This window comes from Anser cygnoides, chromosome 18, assembly GCF_040182565.1.
Source record: "Anser cygnoides isolate HZ-2024a breed goose chromosome 18, Taihu_goose_T2T_genome, whole genome shotgun sequence".
Taxonomy (NCBI): Eukaryota; Metazoa; Chordata; class Aves; order Anseriformes; family Anatidae; genus Anser; species Anser cygnoides.
The window spans coordinates 3,395,215-3,412,219 of NC_089890.1; the positions used below are offsets into that span (position 1 = coordinate 3,395,215).

Sequence of the window (17,005 nt, forward strand, 5' to 3'; positions counted from 1 at the left end):
ACCGCCTCGAGGCTGCCATCGAGCGACTCCGAGCTCGAGTGTGCGCAGTCGTGGCCGACTGTGCAACAGCTCCAACACTACCAGGCCAGGCAGCAGCGCCCCTCTGACATAAAGCCACATTCTAAAAACATCTGATTACCCACAAAACTCTGTTCCACTATTTCCTATACCGTAAACCAAGGTGGAGTTCAAACAACCTCTGTCCACCTGGGAATCCAGTAAATGACTCCTTATTACAAGATCTGTTTATCCCACATGTATTTATCCAGCACCAGGACAAGATTCTGCCTGCACAGCCTGCTAACAGCCTGGTGTGCCAGAGAATTCACTGTCCCCTTCTCTTTTTCCCGCCCCTCCTTTTAAACTCTGCTCCCTATCTTCCTCGATGGTGCGAAGGCAAGGCACGACCTGCCAGCACCAGCCCCGCTACCCCTCTCGCGATGCAGGACTTTGCACACCAACCAGCCTGTTCTCAGCAGCGACATTCCACACCGCAGGCAAACTCCCTGACTTTAACTTGGGGAGCTGCAACATACACTCGGTGGCCACAAGTTTTATGGTATCTGGACTAGGTGTCCCCCAGAGCAAGGGAGAAGGCGGCAGGATTAATGACTGCTCACATGAATTATTCAGCACCCTTGCCATTCCAGAAGAAGGAAAGATGCTGGGCAGTTGAGACCAAGAAAGAATATAAATACTGCCTTATTTATTCACAGACTATTTGTTCATTCCTCCAACAGTAAAGCACATAAGAAAGAGCAAAGCATTCTATACCTGACATAAATAATTTCTATTCCTTAAACCTCCTCTACTCCTTTCTCTGCAAATACTGAGGCAAATACGCTAATAGAAGTTAAATCTATTATCATAAACTTTGTTAGAAAAAGGCCCTGACCTCTTGGGATAGGATACAAACCCTATTAAATCGAGTTGAAAATACATCCCAGTTTGGCAGAAATTCATTTTTCACTTCTTACCAACCAGCATCAGAACTAAATTTATGCCTTGCTTAGTTCAAACATTGGACGGAGAATACGGCAGGGCTGTGTGACGAAGATAAAATCCTGGCGGCGCTGCAGCTGATGGCAGAGCGCCCGCTGGCTTCCAGGGAGCTCGACAGCTCCTTGAATTGCAGCGCAGGCTGAAGAGCTCCCGAGCGGGCACGCAGCGCGAGGAGCACCCCGGCACTCATCGCTGCCTCGCCGCACAGCGTGCAGCGCGCGCAAGGAGCGAGGAGAGGCTTGGCCAGAAGTCGACGAGTGTTTTCTTGGTCACAGCATTAGGCTGCCATTCAGCAGAGACGTGCCTGCTCCCTGCGTGAGCCCGGGGAAGTCACTTACTGCCTCCTTCCCCGTCTGGATGCTTGTAAACTGCTCATAAAAGTTGCCCGGTACGCAGCAGTCGGTGGTGGTGAGTCAGTGAAACACGACGAGCAGCAGGCTGAAATGAAACCACGACGGGACTGCAAATGCTCTGGCAAATCCATCTCACCTAGGGGCAGCCGCACCAAACAGTTCCCACTGCCAATGGAAGGAGGGCTCTCCGGGACAGGTTTGGCTCCCCACCGTCACCAGACAGGGGAACCCACCTGCAGCACACCCTTAGCCGTGCAGGGCCATCGCCCTTCCAACAGCTGCAGTCAGGCGAGAGAAACCCCACCTTAAATAACCAGGACGGCAAATTCGTTCCGGTCCCCAGCCTACAAAATAGCAGCAGATGTATTTAAAGCCACCAAAACTGCCCATTTTGCTGCTGGTTCAGGGCGGCAGCACTGAGTTCCTTGGAGCAAGCCACAAACACGGCATGGAAAGGAGAGGACAAGGTCCCATGCTAAAACCAAGCCTGTGGGCAGCTCGCAGCGAAGGGGAAACCTCAGCTCCTGCCTCCCCGTTGTGGGGGCCTGGCTCTGCAACCTCCGTACCCTTGAAAACAGAAAAGGTGTCTTTGGTTTTGTTTTCCCAAGAGAATTATTTTTAAAATCACACTTTTAGCATGTGAAGGTTTTTAATGGCACGACCTCCGTTATTAATAGGAACAGAACGCGTAACGTCCTAAAGCAAACCTTCCAAATAGCCATGTTTTTCTATTCAAAGAACCAATTAGGCAGGCTCCAGGTTGTAAAACACTGAACTGCTATTTCCAGTTAAATACAGGGATGTCCATTACGGCTGTCATTATCTCAAGGAGGAGTGTAGCCAGCGCTGTTGAACTTACAAACCTGTCCCGTGCACACGACAAGAGTCACCGCTCAGCTCTGCGCTCCCTGGGCAGCAGCGGGTCCTCGGCACGTGTCCAGCCTCCCCCAAACCGAGCAAAACCCAGGTGTCCACGCGCAGGCAGAAGAAAATTCACTGAAGTTCCCTGTTTATGATTTTATCTCCCACCTAATTACAGCTGAAATAATATAATAAGATTTGCGCTCCCTGTTCGAGCCTGATATATTTAATAGATTTTTCAATATTGGTTTATCCAGCTCTGTCAGAATGACAGCCCCACTTAATGTTAATCAGAGGTTGTATGCGAGCATCAACGCTAAGCTCGGCACAGCTCAATGGAATTATCAGAGCTGCGAGACACCGTCGATATGTTTTGATCTCTGTGTCAAATGAATTTGGTTCCTTGTTAATTTTTTCCCTTTATGTTTCATTGCTGTTTAATTGTTTTGTCATCTGCGCGTACGCAGCTCGATCTAATTGCAATATTAGATGGTTAGGCAAATCCGAGGACGCAGCGTGACATTCGCTGTCACTGAAGATCGGGTGTTTTCCCTTTACCTGCGTACCAGCACCACGCAGTGCGAACGCACCTTGGAAGCGCGGCTCAGGCTTATGCTGAACGTAATGCTGGTGACTCTCCAACGTCACTGTTCTCAGCTACCAGAAATATGGAAAGAACAAGCAAACATTCCGTAGGGCTTTGGCATTATACAGGGAGAATTATCTGAACTTACACCACCATTTAGGCAGCCTGGGAACGCCGCTCGGCAGCAGACCTCTTGTGCTCATACGGAGCTCACCAGGCCCACCTGCCGATGTTCAAGATGCAGGATCAGATACGAGGGGCTGGAAGGCATCCCAGCACCACACAACAGCCTACAGTGTACGCTGGATACATCGCTGAGTGAAGCAAAGCTCCAGTATCCCCCAAAATATAGTCTTCAAACCACATGCGCCCTAGGAATAAGGGACTGAAAAATCCCCTCACTCGCCCCTGGATGTGGTTGTTAAATACTAATTAGGGGTCTGTTCTAATTGCACCGAATCAGTTCCAATTCCCTATGGACCTTAATTAGAGCCTGATCATTTCCAAAATGAACCCGTACCACATCCCGAGAGCAGTGTGATGACAGTGTGACAAGGCTTCTCCTGAAGTTAAAACTCTCCAGCAGTCTGACTTTGTTTTAAATGAGATTGATTTCTTCTATTGACATGATGCTTATTAAGGGCACCATCAGAAAGCTAAATCAGGCCTGCATTTAGATCCCTATTCTATCAAAATTCAAGACATGGAAACAGATTTAGAGCTCTTAGCACAGGTGATCCAGTTGCCCAGAGTTCAGTAATCAATGTCCAGATGCAAATACAGTCAGCGTTTTGAACCTGATACGCCAATTCAGGCCCACCACAAAATGTATTATAATTTAAGTTAAAAGAACTGGCAACTGGAAACGGAAGAAAAAACAGCTGAAAGGCAGTCCTGCTTGATACATGTCACTGTCACTATCTTTGAGAAGTGTCAGACAAGCCAACACATGGTCTATCCATCATGAGGCTCTCTTCAGATTGACTGACAGATCGTTTCAAGCACTTGCAGTTAACTTGGGCTTAAAATATCATCAAAGGCTCCTCAAAATTTCTCTCCTACAGTCTGCTTTGTTTAATCTGGCTAATACAGAACCAAATATTCACTTGCACCTAATCACCAAGTGAAATCATAATTTGTGATGCTAAGCTGAAAGGCCAAAGCAAAGCTGAAAGGCCAAAGCAGACAGGTTAGGTTCAATTATCAGAAGCATGTCAACTTTTAAAATGAATAATTATATTTACTATCACAGCCCTGGGAAGCAAGACACTTGCTCGGGTAAAAGAGCCAGGAAATTAATCAGATGGATTAGGGGGTTGCATGCTTTCTTCCCTATTTCCGATAATCAGCACATCATTGCTCTGACATCTGGTTTTCAGATTTCCATTGAACGCATTCATTTTCCCACACGCTGCAACCCAAACAGCCCTTTCTCTAAAAACCAACTCCGGCAAAAACCTGCAAGTCCAGCAAAAGCTTGAGCAAAACATTCCCGCTCCGAGAGCTGGCTGGGAGCTTCTGGTTTGTTCCTGCAGATGCCCAGGCTTTTGAACAACTTGATCTCAGACCGAATTTAGAGCGTCAGGAAATGCACTGAGACCGGTGCTGGGAAAAACACCAACAACACGAACAAACAGGACCAGGTCTCTGATGAGGAAAGTTAAATTACATTTCAGCTGTGCAGCCTGTATCAGGACTTTCCAAAATAGTGGCAGGAGGAGGGGCGCTCAACTTGAAGCACCTTGAAAGAGCCTCAGTTCTTGGAATTTATTGAGCACCAACTCTGTGAGATCCAGCTTCAACCACCAGTTCTCCAACGGGACAGCCCAGAACAACGAGACACGTTTAGAAACGGCACTCCTGGGGCTTGGCGCTGGCAGCTTTATTCATGTGCACTGCTCAGTCAGAGCCAAACCCTAAACTGTTATCAGCAACTCTCAGAAGGCTCTGCTGTTTTACCAGATTGCCCTTTATTCTCTCCCTCTACATCATTAACAGTATCTCAAAGCCACGTTTCGGGAGCACCACCACCACCAGGCAGCCCCAGTGCTGAACAAGAGGAGACCCCCCGGTTTCCCCAGTCACTGTTGCACATAACTTTGAAGAATCCCGAGATCCTGTGACCGTGCCATGGTTATCAGCTATTTGCTGGATGACGATGATGTGGTTCGCACTCTGCTAGAAGCCCAGCTGTACACGCTGTACACGCTTGCATGTCTGAGCACAGTTGTGGCTGATTTTGCAAGGACTGCTGCAAAGCACATGAGCACCAGGGCAGCTTCAAAGCTAGCACATCTTAACCCGTCCCCGCCTCCAGTGACAAAAACATGTTTTTCTCTCCCGAGCAAACATTCTTTTTTTTTCCCTTAACAAAACAGGAGGAGGCAGCTCCTCTGCTGGGAAGGCGACTTTGCTGACTGTGCAAGCGAAATGGGCTGCGTGGCACGACACACGCGGGGAGCAGCCTCCTCGGGAATAAAACCGCCACGGACGTGCCAGTCTGCAGAGCTAAGTGCATGCCAAGTATTTCTACAACTTTCCCCAGAGCCAGCTGTAACCTTGTTTATAAAATATTTGTGCTGAATCTTAACCCCTCTCCTGCCCCTTCAAACATCCCATCCTTAGCAATTCCTGTGGCTGAAAACTGTCACCGACGCACGACGGGGTGACACCTGCAGCATGCGGGGCCCTGGCAGGTGACGTGGCAGAGGACATCTGCAGCCACCGAGCGGAGGCTGATGGAGGTGAGGACAAGGGGACGGCTCTGAAGTCTGCGGAGGTCAACAGGACGCTTTCACTCTGCATTAAGAGGTTCGGGGTCAGCTGTCAGACAAACAGATCAATAGTAATATCAATAAGTGCAGGTGCCGGCCACGCAGGGGGCCTGTGCAGTTAAAGGTCCCCAGGCCTGTCCCAGCGAGCGCAGCAGCCCTTCCTCTCCTGGGGTTCCACCCGGCAGATGTACACCCAAAGCATCCGGGCAGGTATTTTGCTGTGCTTCAGAAAGCCAGAAAGGTGAAATCACGTTGCCCGCAGTGACTGGGCAGGTGACCAGCAGCATCGGGAGGACTCAGAGCCGTCAGCACCCGGCATGCTTCTGAATCAAAAGGTGCCGACACCACACCTCTCCCGGTGCTTTGCTCAGTGCCCTTTGTAGTGTTTCCCAGAAGAATTAAAACACAAAGCGTTCGCTGAACTTCCTTTCTCCACTTGCACTTTGGTGTTTGATGAACAAGGGTTTACCTATTTGTATTTCAAATGGAATTTGAAATGAACACGACTGTATTTAATTCCTTGCTACAATGCTCACAGCATCAAGGGACCTTGGTGCAGCCGTTCGAGGGGGTCTGCTACCAAGAGAGAGCACAGGCTCGGGCTGCAGCTTACACAAAGCACCCCATTCCTGCTCGTCTCAACAAAAGGATTTGGAGATTTGGATGGCAGGAGGAGGGAAGATGGGACACGGAGTTGTATTTTTCCTAAGTAGCACTTCAGTCTTTTCAGTTGTTCAAAATGGCAGCTTAAACTCACAACCATTTCCATAGCTTCTTACCCCAGCATCCTTCCTCCCTACCCACATGAGCTAAACTGTCCCCCTTACTCCTCTGGGGCAGTGCCAGACACATCCTTGCCTTCCAAATGAGCACCAAGACTCTGCTTTTTCCAAAAGTTTTGCCCCCTTTGTGCAGGAAAGAATCTAACCTAAAGCTTAGGCAAACAACGTTGCCCACATCCAGTTGCTGCTGAGGACTGCCAGGCTCTAACTGCACGACTGGCCTGGCTACGAGTCAATGCTTGCAGCGTGCCCTGCCTGGGATGGGCTTTCTGGGGCTCTTCCAAGTTTGCTTTCACCAGAGCTTGCCCAGTTCCCAGCCTTCAGAAGTCCACTGAGCCGACAGCAACATCACACTGCAGCTCACTCGTGGAGTCCAGCTCAAACCCAGCCTGGCCCGACACTCCTCCATCAGAAAAGGCCATCCTGAGCAACAAAGCGCCGCAGAAGCTGAACATCAGCCTGGAGACCTGCTGGGGATCCGCAACAAGCCCGGCACATTGCTGCACAGCAGGAGCTTTTAAGAAACACCTAGGCTGAGTGCTTTTTACTGACAGGTACATTGGAGCTCAAGCCTAAAGTCAAAAGATCACAGGCAAACTCCTGGACATAGCAAAACAACATCCAGCACTGTTTCAGCACATGAGTTCCTCTTACGTTAAGTTATAGGGATAAATTGCTAACAAGCTGCTGTTCGACGTGCAGCGGACCAGGGGCTAAAAGCCGAGATGGCTGCACTTGTGCTGTTAGCAGATCTTGAAGCTCATGCAGAGCGACTGCACTCACTGGTGGCACTTCTGGAGCCACAGAGCAGCGGGTTGGCACCGTGCTGCGGCCAGTCCCACTGCGGCTTGCCGCCATGGCCTTAACCCGGCGTGGCAGGTCCCAAGGCTGAACGGAGGGACGCACAGGCGGCAGGCAGAAATAAACATTTATCTCAATGCAGAAGACATTCCACACCTTGTTTATGCGTGGGTTGCTTTTTGTTTGGTTGGGCTCAGTATTTCAAAGACACCTAAGAGAAGGTGAGGCGGCACTGGGCAGTGCCCTGGCCGTGCCCCAGCTCCCCCAGGGCCCCCGGTTTGTGTGCAGCAGGAAACCCGTCCGCACAGAGCCGGGGAGCTGGGCTGCGCAAAGGTGCGGGATACAGCCTCTATTCACCTGCCAGCACCATGGATTTTGATGAGACATGCCTTTGGTTCATTTCTACTTACTTTACTTCTAAATAATCAGCAATAACTGGGGGTGGCTGCTTCTCCTAAAGGGGGGACCACCAGACTCGGCGCACACACCGGCAGCAGGTGCTGACACAGGCCTTCTCCCCACACAGGGAAGCACTAACTGCACCAGGCCGATTGTACCAGCCCCAACGTGATTTGTGTGCTGCAGCTCAGAGATTAAAGGCAGGCTGAAGAGTCACCTCAGCAACAAAAAAGGCTGCCTGGGTATTCCGATTTCCACGTGCTTACAGCGTTTGGCAGTTTATAATGCGGTCTTGTAAGAGAGCGATGCTGTCACGTTCACCTGGCAGAAGAGCTCCATGTGTTTTATATATGCTAACAGACACACGCACGCATCTTTCTGCATTTACATACATAAATAAAACATCAGAAATCAAAAGGCAAAATATACGTTGCCTCTTCCCTGCAGAGTTTTCTAACAGTCCTCTTGCCTTCTTAATAGTAGAATGCAGAACCGCATCCAAGAGCTACATGGTCAGAGGAAGCACTGAAGTAAAGCAACCAGTAAAAAACCCACATCCATAAAAAAATGGACATTTGCCTGCTTAGATGCTGAGTTAACAGCAGAACGTTAACGTTGACCATGACCATTCCTGCCTTGCCCCAAGCGAATTACATGCAGTGCACAACAGGCACCAGTTGCTCGCAGGCTACACCCCCCTCGCTCCACGATGTACAGCATCCAGAGAAGGCAACAGCCTGTTTCGGACTTGTCTGGGTTAGCAGGCAGTGCAAATACCATCAGTAAACCTTCGGTCTATACAGCCACCACAGTACACTCTGTCACCCCCCACCCCAACCCAAAGGATTCGTATCAGTTTAATGAATGCTACCCATCGCTGTAATTGGGGAAAATAACAACTCCTCCAAAAATGTGGATCACAACCTGGGAACCAAAAAACACAGCCGAAAGGAAAATTAGTGAAATAAACCCCAGATCAGCCAGGTCCCTTCAGCAGAACTCTGTGTCCCTGCAGCCTGATGAAAGGCTCTGCGCACCCAGAAGATCGTGATGGATCGAGTCGGCCAGAAACCTGTTAGACCTCAAGGGAACAGAGCAGGACCATGGCAGGACATGAGCAGCTGGGGGCACACAGACTGCAACATGCCCCAAACCTGACCCAGAGGGTCAGCTCATCCCCCGAACTCAATGCTGCTATCCCCAAGCCCTGCTTTGCCTGTCCTCACAGCACTGAACCACCCCAGGCTGCACCCAGACAGCCCCCAGCACAAGGCGGTCGCGCCTGGGGAGCCCGATGGATGGCAGGGCAGCAGGACGTGCCTGGGTCCCCTGCTGCTCTGCGCCACCAGCCTGTGACAGACACGTTACAGGCTAATCCCGGGTGGGCTGACAAGGACCCATGGGATGCCCTCGGCTTTCTGTGGAGCTGGGAAGCCAGTATTAGAGGGGAAGCAGAAGGGACCGCAGCTGGCAGGCTGCCTTGCTCCTTTCCTTTCCTGCCTTGCTAGACCTTTCCTTCTCCAGCCCTGGAAACCAGCTCCAGAAGAAGCTACCCTGCCACCTGCAACACCAAAACATGCGTAAAGGCGTGGAGCCCTCCTCCTACGTGATGGCACCCTGCATTTGAGCCATGCACTCAAGGGCAGCCCATGACTGGGGACCCCTCACCGCCCCACCACACCACACGCACAGCTGAGTCCCAACCAGGACCAGCAGCAAGATCATTTCAGAAAACAAACCAAAAATGCCAAAAAAGCAGCACCACGTACCCTTCACCTCCCCACCTCCTGCACAGCGCGATGCCTGGTGACACACGGCTTCAGCCCAGCCATCGCTCGCTCCTGAGGAATGCCAAACTAAATATAACTCCAGAGGTCTCGCTGAAACAGAGAACAGAGCAGGAGACCGGGCTTCACCCATCCTCCCATGGAGAACACCCCAAGGCCCACAGCTGGCTCCCTGGGGAGCACCGCTCCGCCGGCAGTGGCAGGTGAAGGCACGGAGCCAGGGAAGAGGCTCACGCAGTTATGCAAATCCAACTGAAATTGAAATTTCGGCCTAACCTGCTGGGAAGAAACCCACAAACTAGGGCAATTAGAAGAAGCAATTATTACTAGATATAAATAAGAGAGATAATTTCATTTCTCATTGAAGCTGTAAGGGCTTTGGGACCTCAGCCTGCGTTCGGAGCCAGGGAAGTTTCCAGTAACACGCGAGGTGGCTGTTGCTCCTCCTCTGCAGTGATGGCATGTGCCTTATTCCCACAAGCACAGATAAGCCAGCCCATCTGTTTTCACCGTGGGGCAGAGTTTTACCTTTCTGGCCCCGAAGAGCCCAGCCGAGACGTTCAGCATACGCTGCCGCAGCAGTGCCAAACCAACGGGAGAGCAGGCGGCCCCCTTTTGGCACCATCGGATAGTCAGGGAAATGGACGGGATGGGGGATTTAAGATGACTGAAGGTTTCATGCAGTCCCTTGTGAGAAATTATGACCTATTTCCTTCCCCTGATTGTGTATCCTTCCTGAGCTGACTTTTGGATCATTCAATATTTAAAATGCATTGCCCTATAAACAGGCAGGGTAAAGAAGCATCCCTTGCACTTTAAATCACTCTGCTCGAGATTACATTCAAGCCTCATTACTCTGAAGAGACCTGGGATCCTCTTCCAAATGACTGAATTGGGGCAGACGTTTTTCCGACAAGATCCTAAAAGTATTCAAGTCCATCCAGGCAGCAACGCCTGGCTTTTGTTTGGAAGAAGAGACTTCTTGTTCTGAGCAATGCTACAAAAGCAATGTCATGTCATGTTTACTACTTCCCCTCTATTGACTTCTGCAGCTGGTGAATTTTTTATGACAGAAATTACAAATATTTAGCCTGCTGATGGCAGGATGAGCCAAGTATTCCCAAGGCTCACGCACACCAACCTCCTTTGTTTCCTGGTTTCAGCTGCCCATGTTAGATCTGCTAACATCCTCCGCATCCGCCGACACAAAGACAGGGGCTGCACATCAGCAGCTACCCTGCAGCTATGCTGCAGCCGGCAGAAGGGGGGCTCCTCCCCAGCCCCATATCGCCCCCAGCTCTCCATAGCTCTGCATGAAGACGTGCACGGAGCCAGCAGTGGGGCTCACCGGGCTCACTGCCGGGCTGCCCCGAGCTGGGCACGGCGCTGGCTGCAGAGCAGCGCAAATCCTCCCTTGGAAGATGCTACGAGGTGCACGACAGTGCTGGCTGAAAGACTTCTGCCCGCTATCCATCCTTCCGTCCTCCTCCAGTGCAAAAAAGCCCCGGTTTAGGGTTCGGTTTCAGTTCAAGTGAATGTCATGAAATAAAAATCCTTACAAATTTGTTAGGAATGGTTTCTTTTTCCCCCAAATTAATATCTGCAGGATTCACTGCAACATATGAGTTGAGCAACTCTACTATTTTTCAGTTCAGCCACGACAGCTGTTGTTTATTACTAATTGAAGCAGCTTATCTTTTTGTCCAGACAAAAATATCTGCGGTTTGCGATGCGGGGAATGCGTCCCCCTCCCTGGCACAAAGGGCACATCTGTATCGTGCTCTGGAAACACGATGACGTCGTGAATAAACACATCTGAAGTGGCTTTAATCAGTCAGCTGAGGTAGCAGAAGGTAGCAGAGGAGCGGTAATAAAGCTGAAAGCGCAGGGAGGGCACACGTTGACGTATACCTGAGCAGCCACCCAGGCTGCAGCCTGTGCCCATGCATCTTCATTATTACTGGCACCCAATTTAGCTGAATCGATGCGAGATGGATATTTCAGCACTCAGCTGCAAACCTTGGGGCTGGAGCACATGATGGACGAGAAGAGCCTCAGGGAGATGGGTTTGTTCAAGAGGAGGCTGAGAGGGGGCCTTCTGCTGTCTTCAGGCGCCTAACGGGAGGTTACAGAGCCAACAGCAAAACTGTTCTCACCATGAAGATGAACCAGCACTGGGATAGGGAGGAAATGGAGTTACCATTCTTGGAGGTCTTCGGCACCCTGCAAGACATGACCCTGAGCAACCTGATCCAACAGGGAGGTTCTGAGCTTCAAGCGGGACTTTGGAGCTAAGGACCTCCAGAGGCCCCTTTCCAACCTCGCTGGCTCAAAGCATGCTTCGGCTCAGCTTCAGCCACACCAATACAAAACAGTACAATTTGATAGTTATGAAACACTTTGACATATGAAAGCAAGGGCTTCAGACTCTTCTAAATAGCAGCTGCCCCTGATGTCTCAAAAATAATCATCTGCATCCAAATACACATACCTCATAAACGTAAATGTAAATAAATACATTAGCTAAACATCTAATCCCAATGCATCATGTTAGCTCAATAATATAACTCAATGTACTATGAAGGGTAAAAAAAAAAATCTACTTGAGAAACAGGCACACTTAAAACTACCTTTCAAAAACCATTAATTAAATTCTGACATTTTCTAGAACTGCATGTTTTTATTTCCAAAATGTTTCTCCATGGAAATTATGTTGAAATTGACACATCTTTTCTAAACATTTCAATCCATAAAGAAACATTTTGTTTTGATTTTAACCAAAATGGTTTTGGCTGACTTTTTCTTCCATGTGGCACCTGCCAGGACACCGCAAGCATCAGAAAAGGGAACGGCTCCGGACTCCAGTAACACCCGGATTGTCACCGCCAGCGGTACACAGCGGACAACCCCAAGCTGAGCGATCACTACCACAGTAGACAGAGACCCACAGAGCCACAGCCGCACATCCCATTCCAGGTGCTCCATGGACGGTCTTACCCAGCAGACGTCAGAGCCTCCCCGGCGCTTGCGAAGCTCTCCAAGGGCTGAGCACAGCCCAGGGAGCTGGGCGCGCTCACAAAACATTTACCTACTGCGTTTCCCTGCCAACAGTTCGTCTACATTATTGTACAAGCTGTACTGAATTATGACGCAATAGTGGAAAACACACCGTGTCAGGCCCAGAGGTGGTGTAAACCCACAGGTTTCCCTGGAGGCCAAACAGCTCTGCTGGTTTATGTTAATGAGGCGCTAATATTTTTAATCCTAATGTCTTACTGTACTCCAAATTATCTCAAAGTTCCTGGTTGCAGATGCAGCACCCTACAAATTGCAAATTGGGAAACTGTGACATGTCAAAGATCTTCCCTTCCAGAGCTTCTGCCGTACATAATCCTTCCACCTGCTTCCAGTTTGTTTGGCTCTTTTAGGACATCAGCTGAGTGCCTGAGAAAAATCACAGTGTTTAAATTACTGCACACAAATAAATCACCGGGCTGTCCTCTCTTTCCCAACTCATTACGTACAAATGTAATTTTTATTTTTTTTAAGAGAAAATCACACCAGCCCACGGATTCAGTGAACTGGAGACCAATTCCAATTTGAAATGCTAAGAACTGGCCCAACGTTTGTCTCCTCCCTGGCCAGCACCTGGCATTCAGGCATCCCCGCGCTCTGGGTGCACGGGCACCTTGTTCTCTGCTGATGTTGGGGTTCAACCTGGACGTAAGCTCATCGAGGACAAGAGGACGTGTTTCCCAGAACATGCTACCACCCGCAACCAAACCTCCCGGCTCTCCAGGCTGAAATCGCAGCCTGCCCTTCCTCTGGAAGCACCGGAGGGCTGCACGTAGAGCCGTCAGAGCCACAGCACGATTGATCACGTGAAAGAAGGGAGGTGCATGGTAAGCAACAGGCTTGTATCTAAACGATCCACTGAGCAGAGCAGTGCTTCTGTACACAGACGCACACGTTTCCCTACACAGCGTTTCCGTCCCCGGGCGCGGGTGCTAACGCACCTTCCGCACGCGACGTCTCCCCGCAGAGGGCTCACAAAGGACCTTCCACCCCTCCACCTCCTGGCCGCGTCCTCCCCCCTGCTCCACCCTCCCCTCTGTTGGCCATCTGGTACCCATCAAAGGCAGTTAGACCCATGACACATGTGCGCTTACCAAATCCTTCAAACCTAACTAGAGCCCTGTTTTGTTTCTTCCTCATCAGAAGCCACAAGGAACCCTGATTCGGTACATCTGGACCTTCTAATAGGGTAACAGCCTGGCTGTGCCAACTCTGCTTACTGTCTGACTCCATCTTAATCATTCACAAATCACAAAAGGGTTGGGAGGGGAGCAGAGCCAGCACAGCAGCAGCACGAGGATGGCGGCTGAACGCAGAGCAGCGGCCACAGACGGTGCTTGGACGAGCGCTGGCGCACAGAATACTGAAACACCCTTCTCCTAATTCTCTACGCGTCCCAGTGCTCTGATTTATTGGTCCTTTGCTGGGCAACTGGTCCCAGGTTTGCCCTGGCAGCACAGCCCGATATTCCCAACGTGAAGGTGCCGTGGGGATGGTGAACCCCATCCAGTTGTGGGAGTGCCCGGAGGAGAAGCCACGTTCCCAGGGAAATGTAGGGTAATGGAAAGGGCTCCTCCCGGCTTTAACCAGCGCGTTCACGTAGCGCTGTGCCGCTAATGCCTGTGATTTCACTGCAAAGGTTTCCACAACTGCTCCTTTCTTTGCTCTGGATATGGCTATTTAGCTGGCTTTCCAGGAATCGTGTGGTTTCGTATCCTCAGCTTCCAGTAAAAACAATTTCTAAATATCAGAGAAGGGCTTGAAACTACGACCCAGCGACAGATGTGAAGATCTCTCCTTTCTTTTCGTTTTGATGGTTTTTAAAGCGGCATCACAGCTTTATGCAGGGCTCTGTCTCCCGAGTTTTACATCACAGGGTTAGAAATGCTGCCAAGGTCAGCGAGCTGATCCTGGGAATTGCACCGAGTCCTCCCCAGGCCGACCGAGAGGAACCCCCTGCTGCACAGGGAGAGCTTAGCGTGGACAAAACCTTGCAGAAATACCGAAGGAGGAGTAGCGCTGCTTTATCATTTGCATTGACAAATCCACGGGCTTTATCACTTCTCTGCTATATTGCACCATTAGTCCCCCTGCACCCTGCCACCCTGTTCATCCAGCAAGCCAGCCCCGGGTGTCACTTGTCCAGTAACACAATATAATACGGCCTTTACCTACACACAACGCTGCCCGTTTCTATCTGCCTGCGAGAGCAACGCACAAAGGCAGAGGCCAAGGCTGTGCTGACAAGCTCGGGGCTGCCGCTTCCCCGTGCAAGGTGCTCAGCTCCTGACGCCATAAAGCAGTCCCACTTTCCCCCCAAAACACACAGGAGGATGGATGCTTTCAATGGTTGACCAAAATAGGCCATTAAAGAGGAGACGTTAGTCTGTTTGAGAAAATAATAATAAAAAGCACAGCAAAACAGAGGGGGATGGGTCTTGACTCCATGCCAGGAGCCCGAGGACTTGCATTTATTTATGCTCTTCATGGGAAAGCCGTTCAGAAGCAGTAATCCATGACAGCTGGCAAAAGGGTAGGGACCTTCACAGCCAGTTGACTGATACTTTACCCAAAAAGAAAAAGGAAAAAAAAAAGAAGAAAAAGCTCTACATTGGCTCTGCAAGCAATGGCAGTGGACAGGAGACGCGGGCAGGCTCGTGATGGGTGCTGATGGCTCTCTGGAAAGTGGGCGACACCACGGGCTGATGGCAGAGGCATGATAGAAAGCAAAGCTCGAGGTGGTGGATGAAGAAACTGCACAATAGGGATAATTACTCCTTAGGAGCTTCACTGGAGGGCTGGGAGAGTGCTGCGGCTCCTCAGCATCAGGAGGGCTTCGAAGGGCTCATCCTTCATGACCGCTCGAGCTCTTCACCTCCTGACCTCCCAGCCTTCGCTGGCACCCTGGCTTCTGACATGGAGCAAATGCACGTCCACGTAAATGTGATTTAAAAGAAAAGAAAAAAAGAAAAAAAAAACACAATCGAACGACTCAAAGTGGTGTGCTGCTCCGCAAGGCCAAACACACATCAGCTCAAAGTCTGAAATTAATATGGAAAGTGATTCATAACAGGAGGAGACAAAACAAGCCTATTCATGCTACTCCATGTCAAGCCATCTTATAGCTATTTTGGAGCCAAATCCGCTCTTCTCTTCCAAAACCACAAAGAAAAGCAAACAGATGTCAGCCATTGCAGATTTGCAAAGAAATGAACGAGCAGCTCCTAATACCCGCATTTTCTTCTGTGCTTTCCACCTAGGGATGGATGGCAAGGCACTTGTGGAAGCACGGGGCTCTGTCACCCCGCCGGAGGTCACCGCTGCCATCGCGGGGACGGCAGCGAGCAGGGGCCGTGCCTGGACCTGGCACCATCCCACACCCGGGCTCCCAGCGCTCCCTCACAGCATTTCCTGAGAGATTTTGGGAAGGGAACAGCGACCCTGTCAACAGGCAATTGAGAGGAACGCAAGTATTTCAGACTGCGGGGATAACTTCAGAAGCACGTACACCACTCGGCGCTTGAAACTCCGTTTTCAAAAGCATCTTCGAAGCACGACAGCTTTGGCACCGCTGAAAGGGGGACAGAATCCTAATTGTTTTACAAAATTTTACCCATATGCAATTAATATTATTGTGCAGTGCTTCTGATATTGTTTTTTCGTTATTATTTGACTCCACCACCACATTTCCCTTCTGTGTGCTGTTATTCACTTTGGTGCATTTTGCTGGAAATGGCGTTTGTCAGCACGGCACCAGGAGGCTGCAGAGAAGCTCCTGCCACCGGGTGGGACAGGCGGCACGACGGCTGGACCCAGCGCCCCCAGTAGGTGCCAGGGCTTACGGGTTTGCCTAGTAGGAGCCAGGGGCACAAAGCTGTCCCTGCTGTCCCCTGGGAGCCACCAATTCCCGTGTCTCTCCTGTGCCCACAGCACAGAGCTGAACCCCGGGGCATCACCATGAACCCGCGTCCCTCTGCGAGGGTCCGGCTCTCCTCCGTGCACGCCCACCTGCCAGGCACGCAGCTACAGAAGCCAGGAGTCAGCCAAGCCTGGATTTCAATTTTTCTCCTAAACCAGAATAATGAACCTATTGTTTGCTTTAAATGCATTCGGAGAAGTCAGAGACTGAGAGAGATCGTCTTGTAGCAGTCACTCCTTCATTAACAGCTACAGAGCTAAATGCTGTGTTAAACAGCGTTTGCCATTCAAGTCTCCTCCTTTCTGGAGGATGTGCATGTCTGTATTGCTCAAATGAGTAGGATTACTTCATTTAAAAAAAAATAAATCCAAGATTGCCATTTTCCATATATCCCTCCCCTGCGTAACTTACTTTAATTTCTAATTTACAACTGTAGAATATAATCTTACAGTGGAATTTGCATAAAAATGAACAGTCCTGCAGCAAGATATTAAATTTTATATTTGCACGCTAGGGTGGCCAAGGAATATTAGTCTATCCAAGAAGTTTGTCCCCGTAAACTTGAGAGTTAGTAGATGTAATGAGAGGGGAACTCATACACTTCAGTGAAACCAAGCTGATTAAAATGCTTTAATGCTCTTGTTACAGAGCAAGGAGTATGAATTG

At 50.1% G+C, this 17,005-nt stretch overlaps 1 protein-coding gene across 7 annotated transcripts in view; it reads right to left on the minus strand.

Annotated features, from left to right (window-relative positions):
- Positions 1–17,005, minus strand: part of AUTS2 (activator of transcription and developmental regulator AUTS2) — a 761,169-nt gene that overhangs the window by 660,145 nt on the left and 84,019 nt on the right. The window contains exon 1 of one of the 7 annotated variants that reach the window (XM_048068135.2): positions 12,343–12,468. The exons of the other annotated variants lie outside the window; for them this stretch is intronic. Within the exon in view, the coding sequence (XP_047924092.1) occupies positions 12,343–12,429 (87 nt within the window). The 5' untranslated portion in view covers positions 12,430–12,468. Of the gene's footprint in view, positions 1–12,342; positions 12,469–17,005 lie in introns of those variants that run through there. 7 annotated transcript variants of the gene reach the window in all.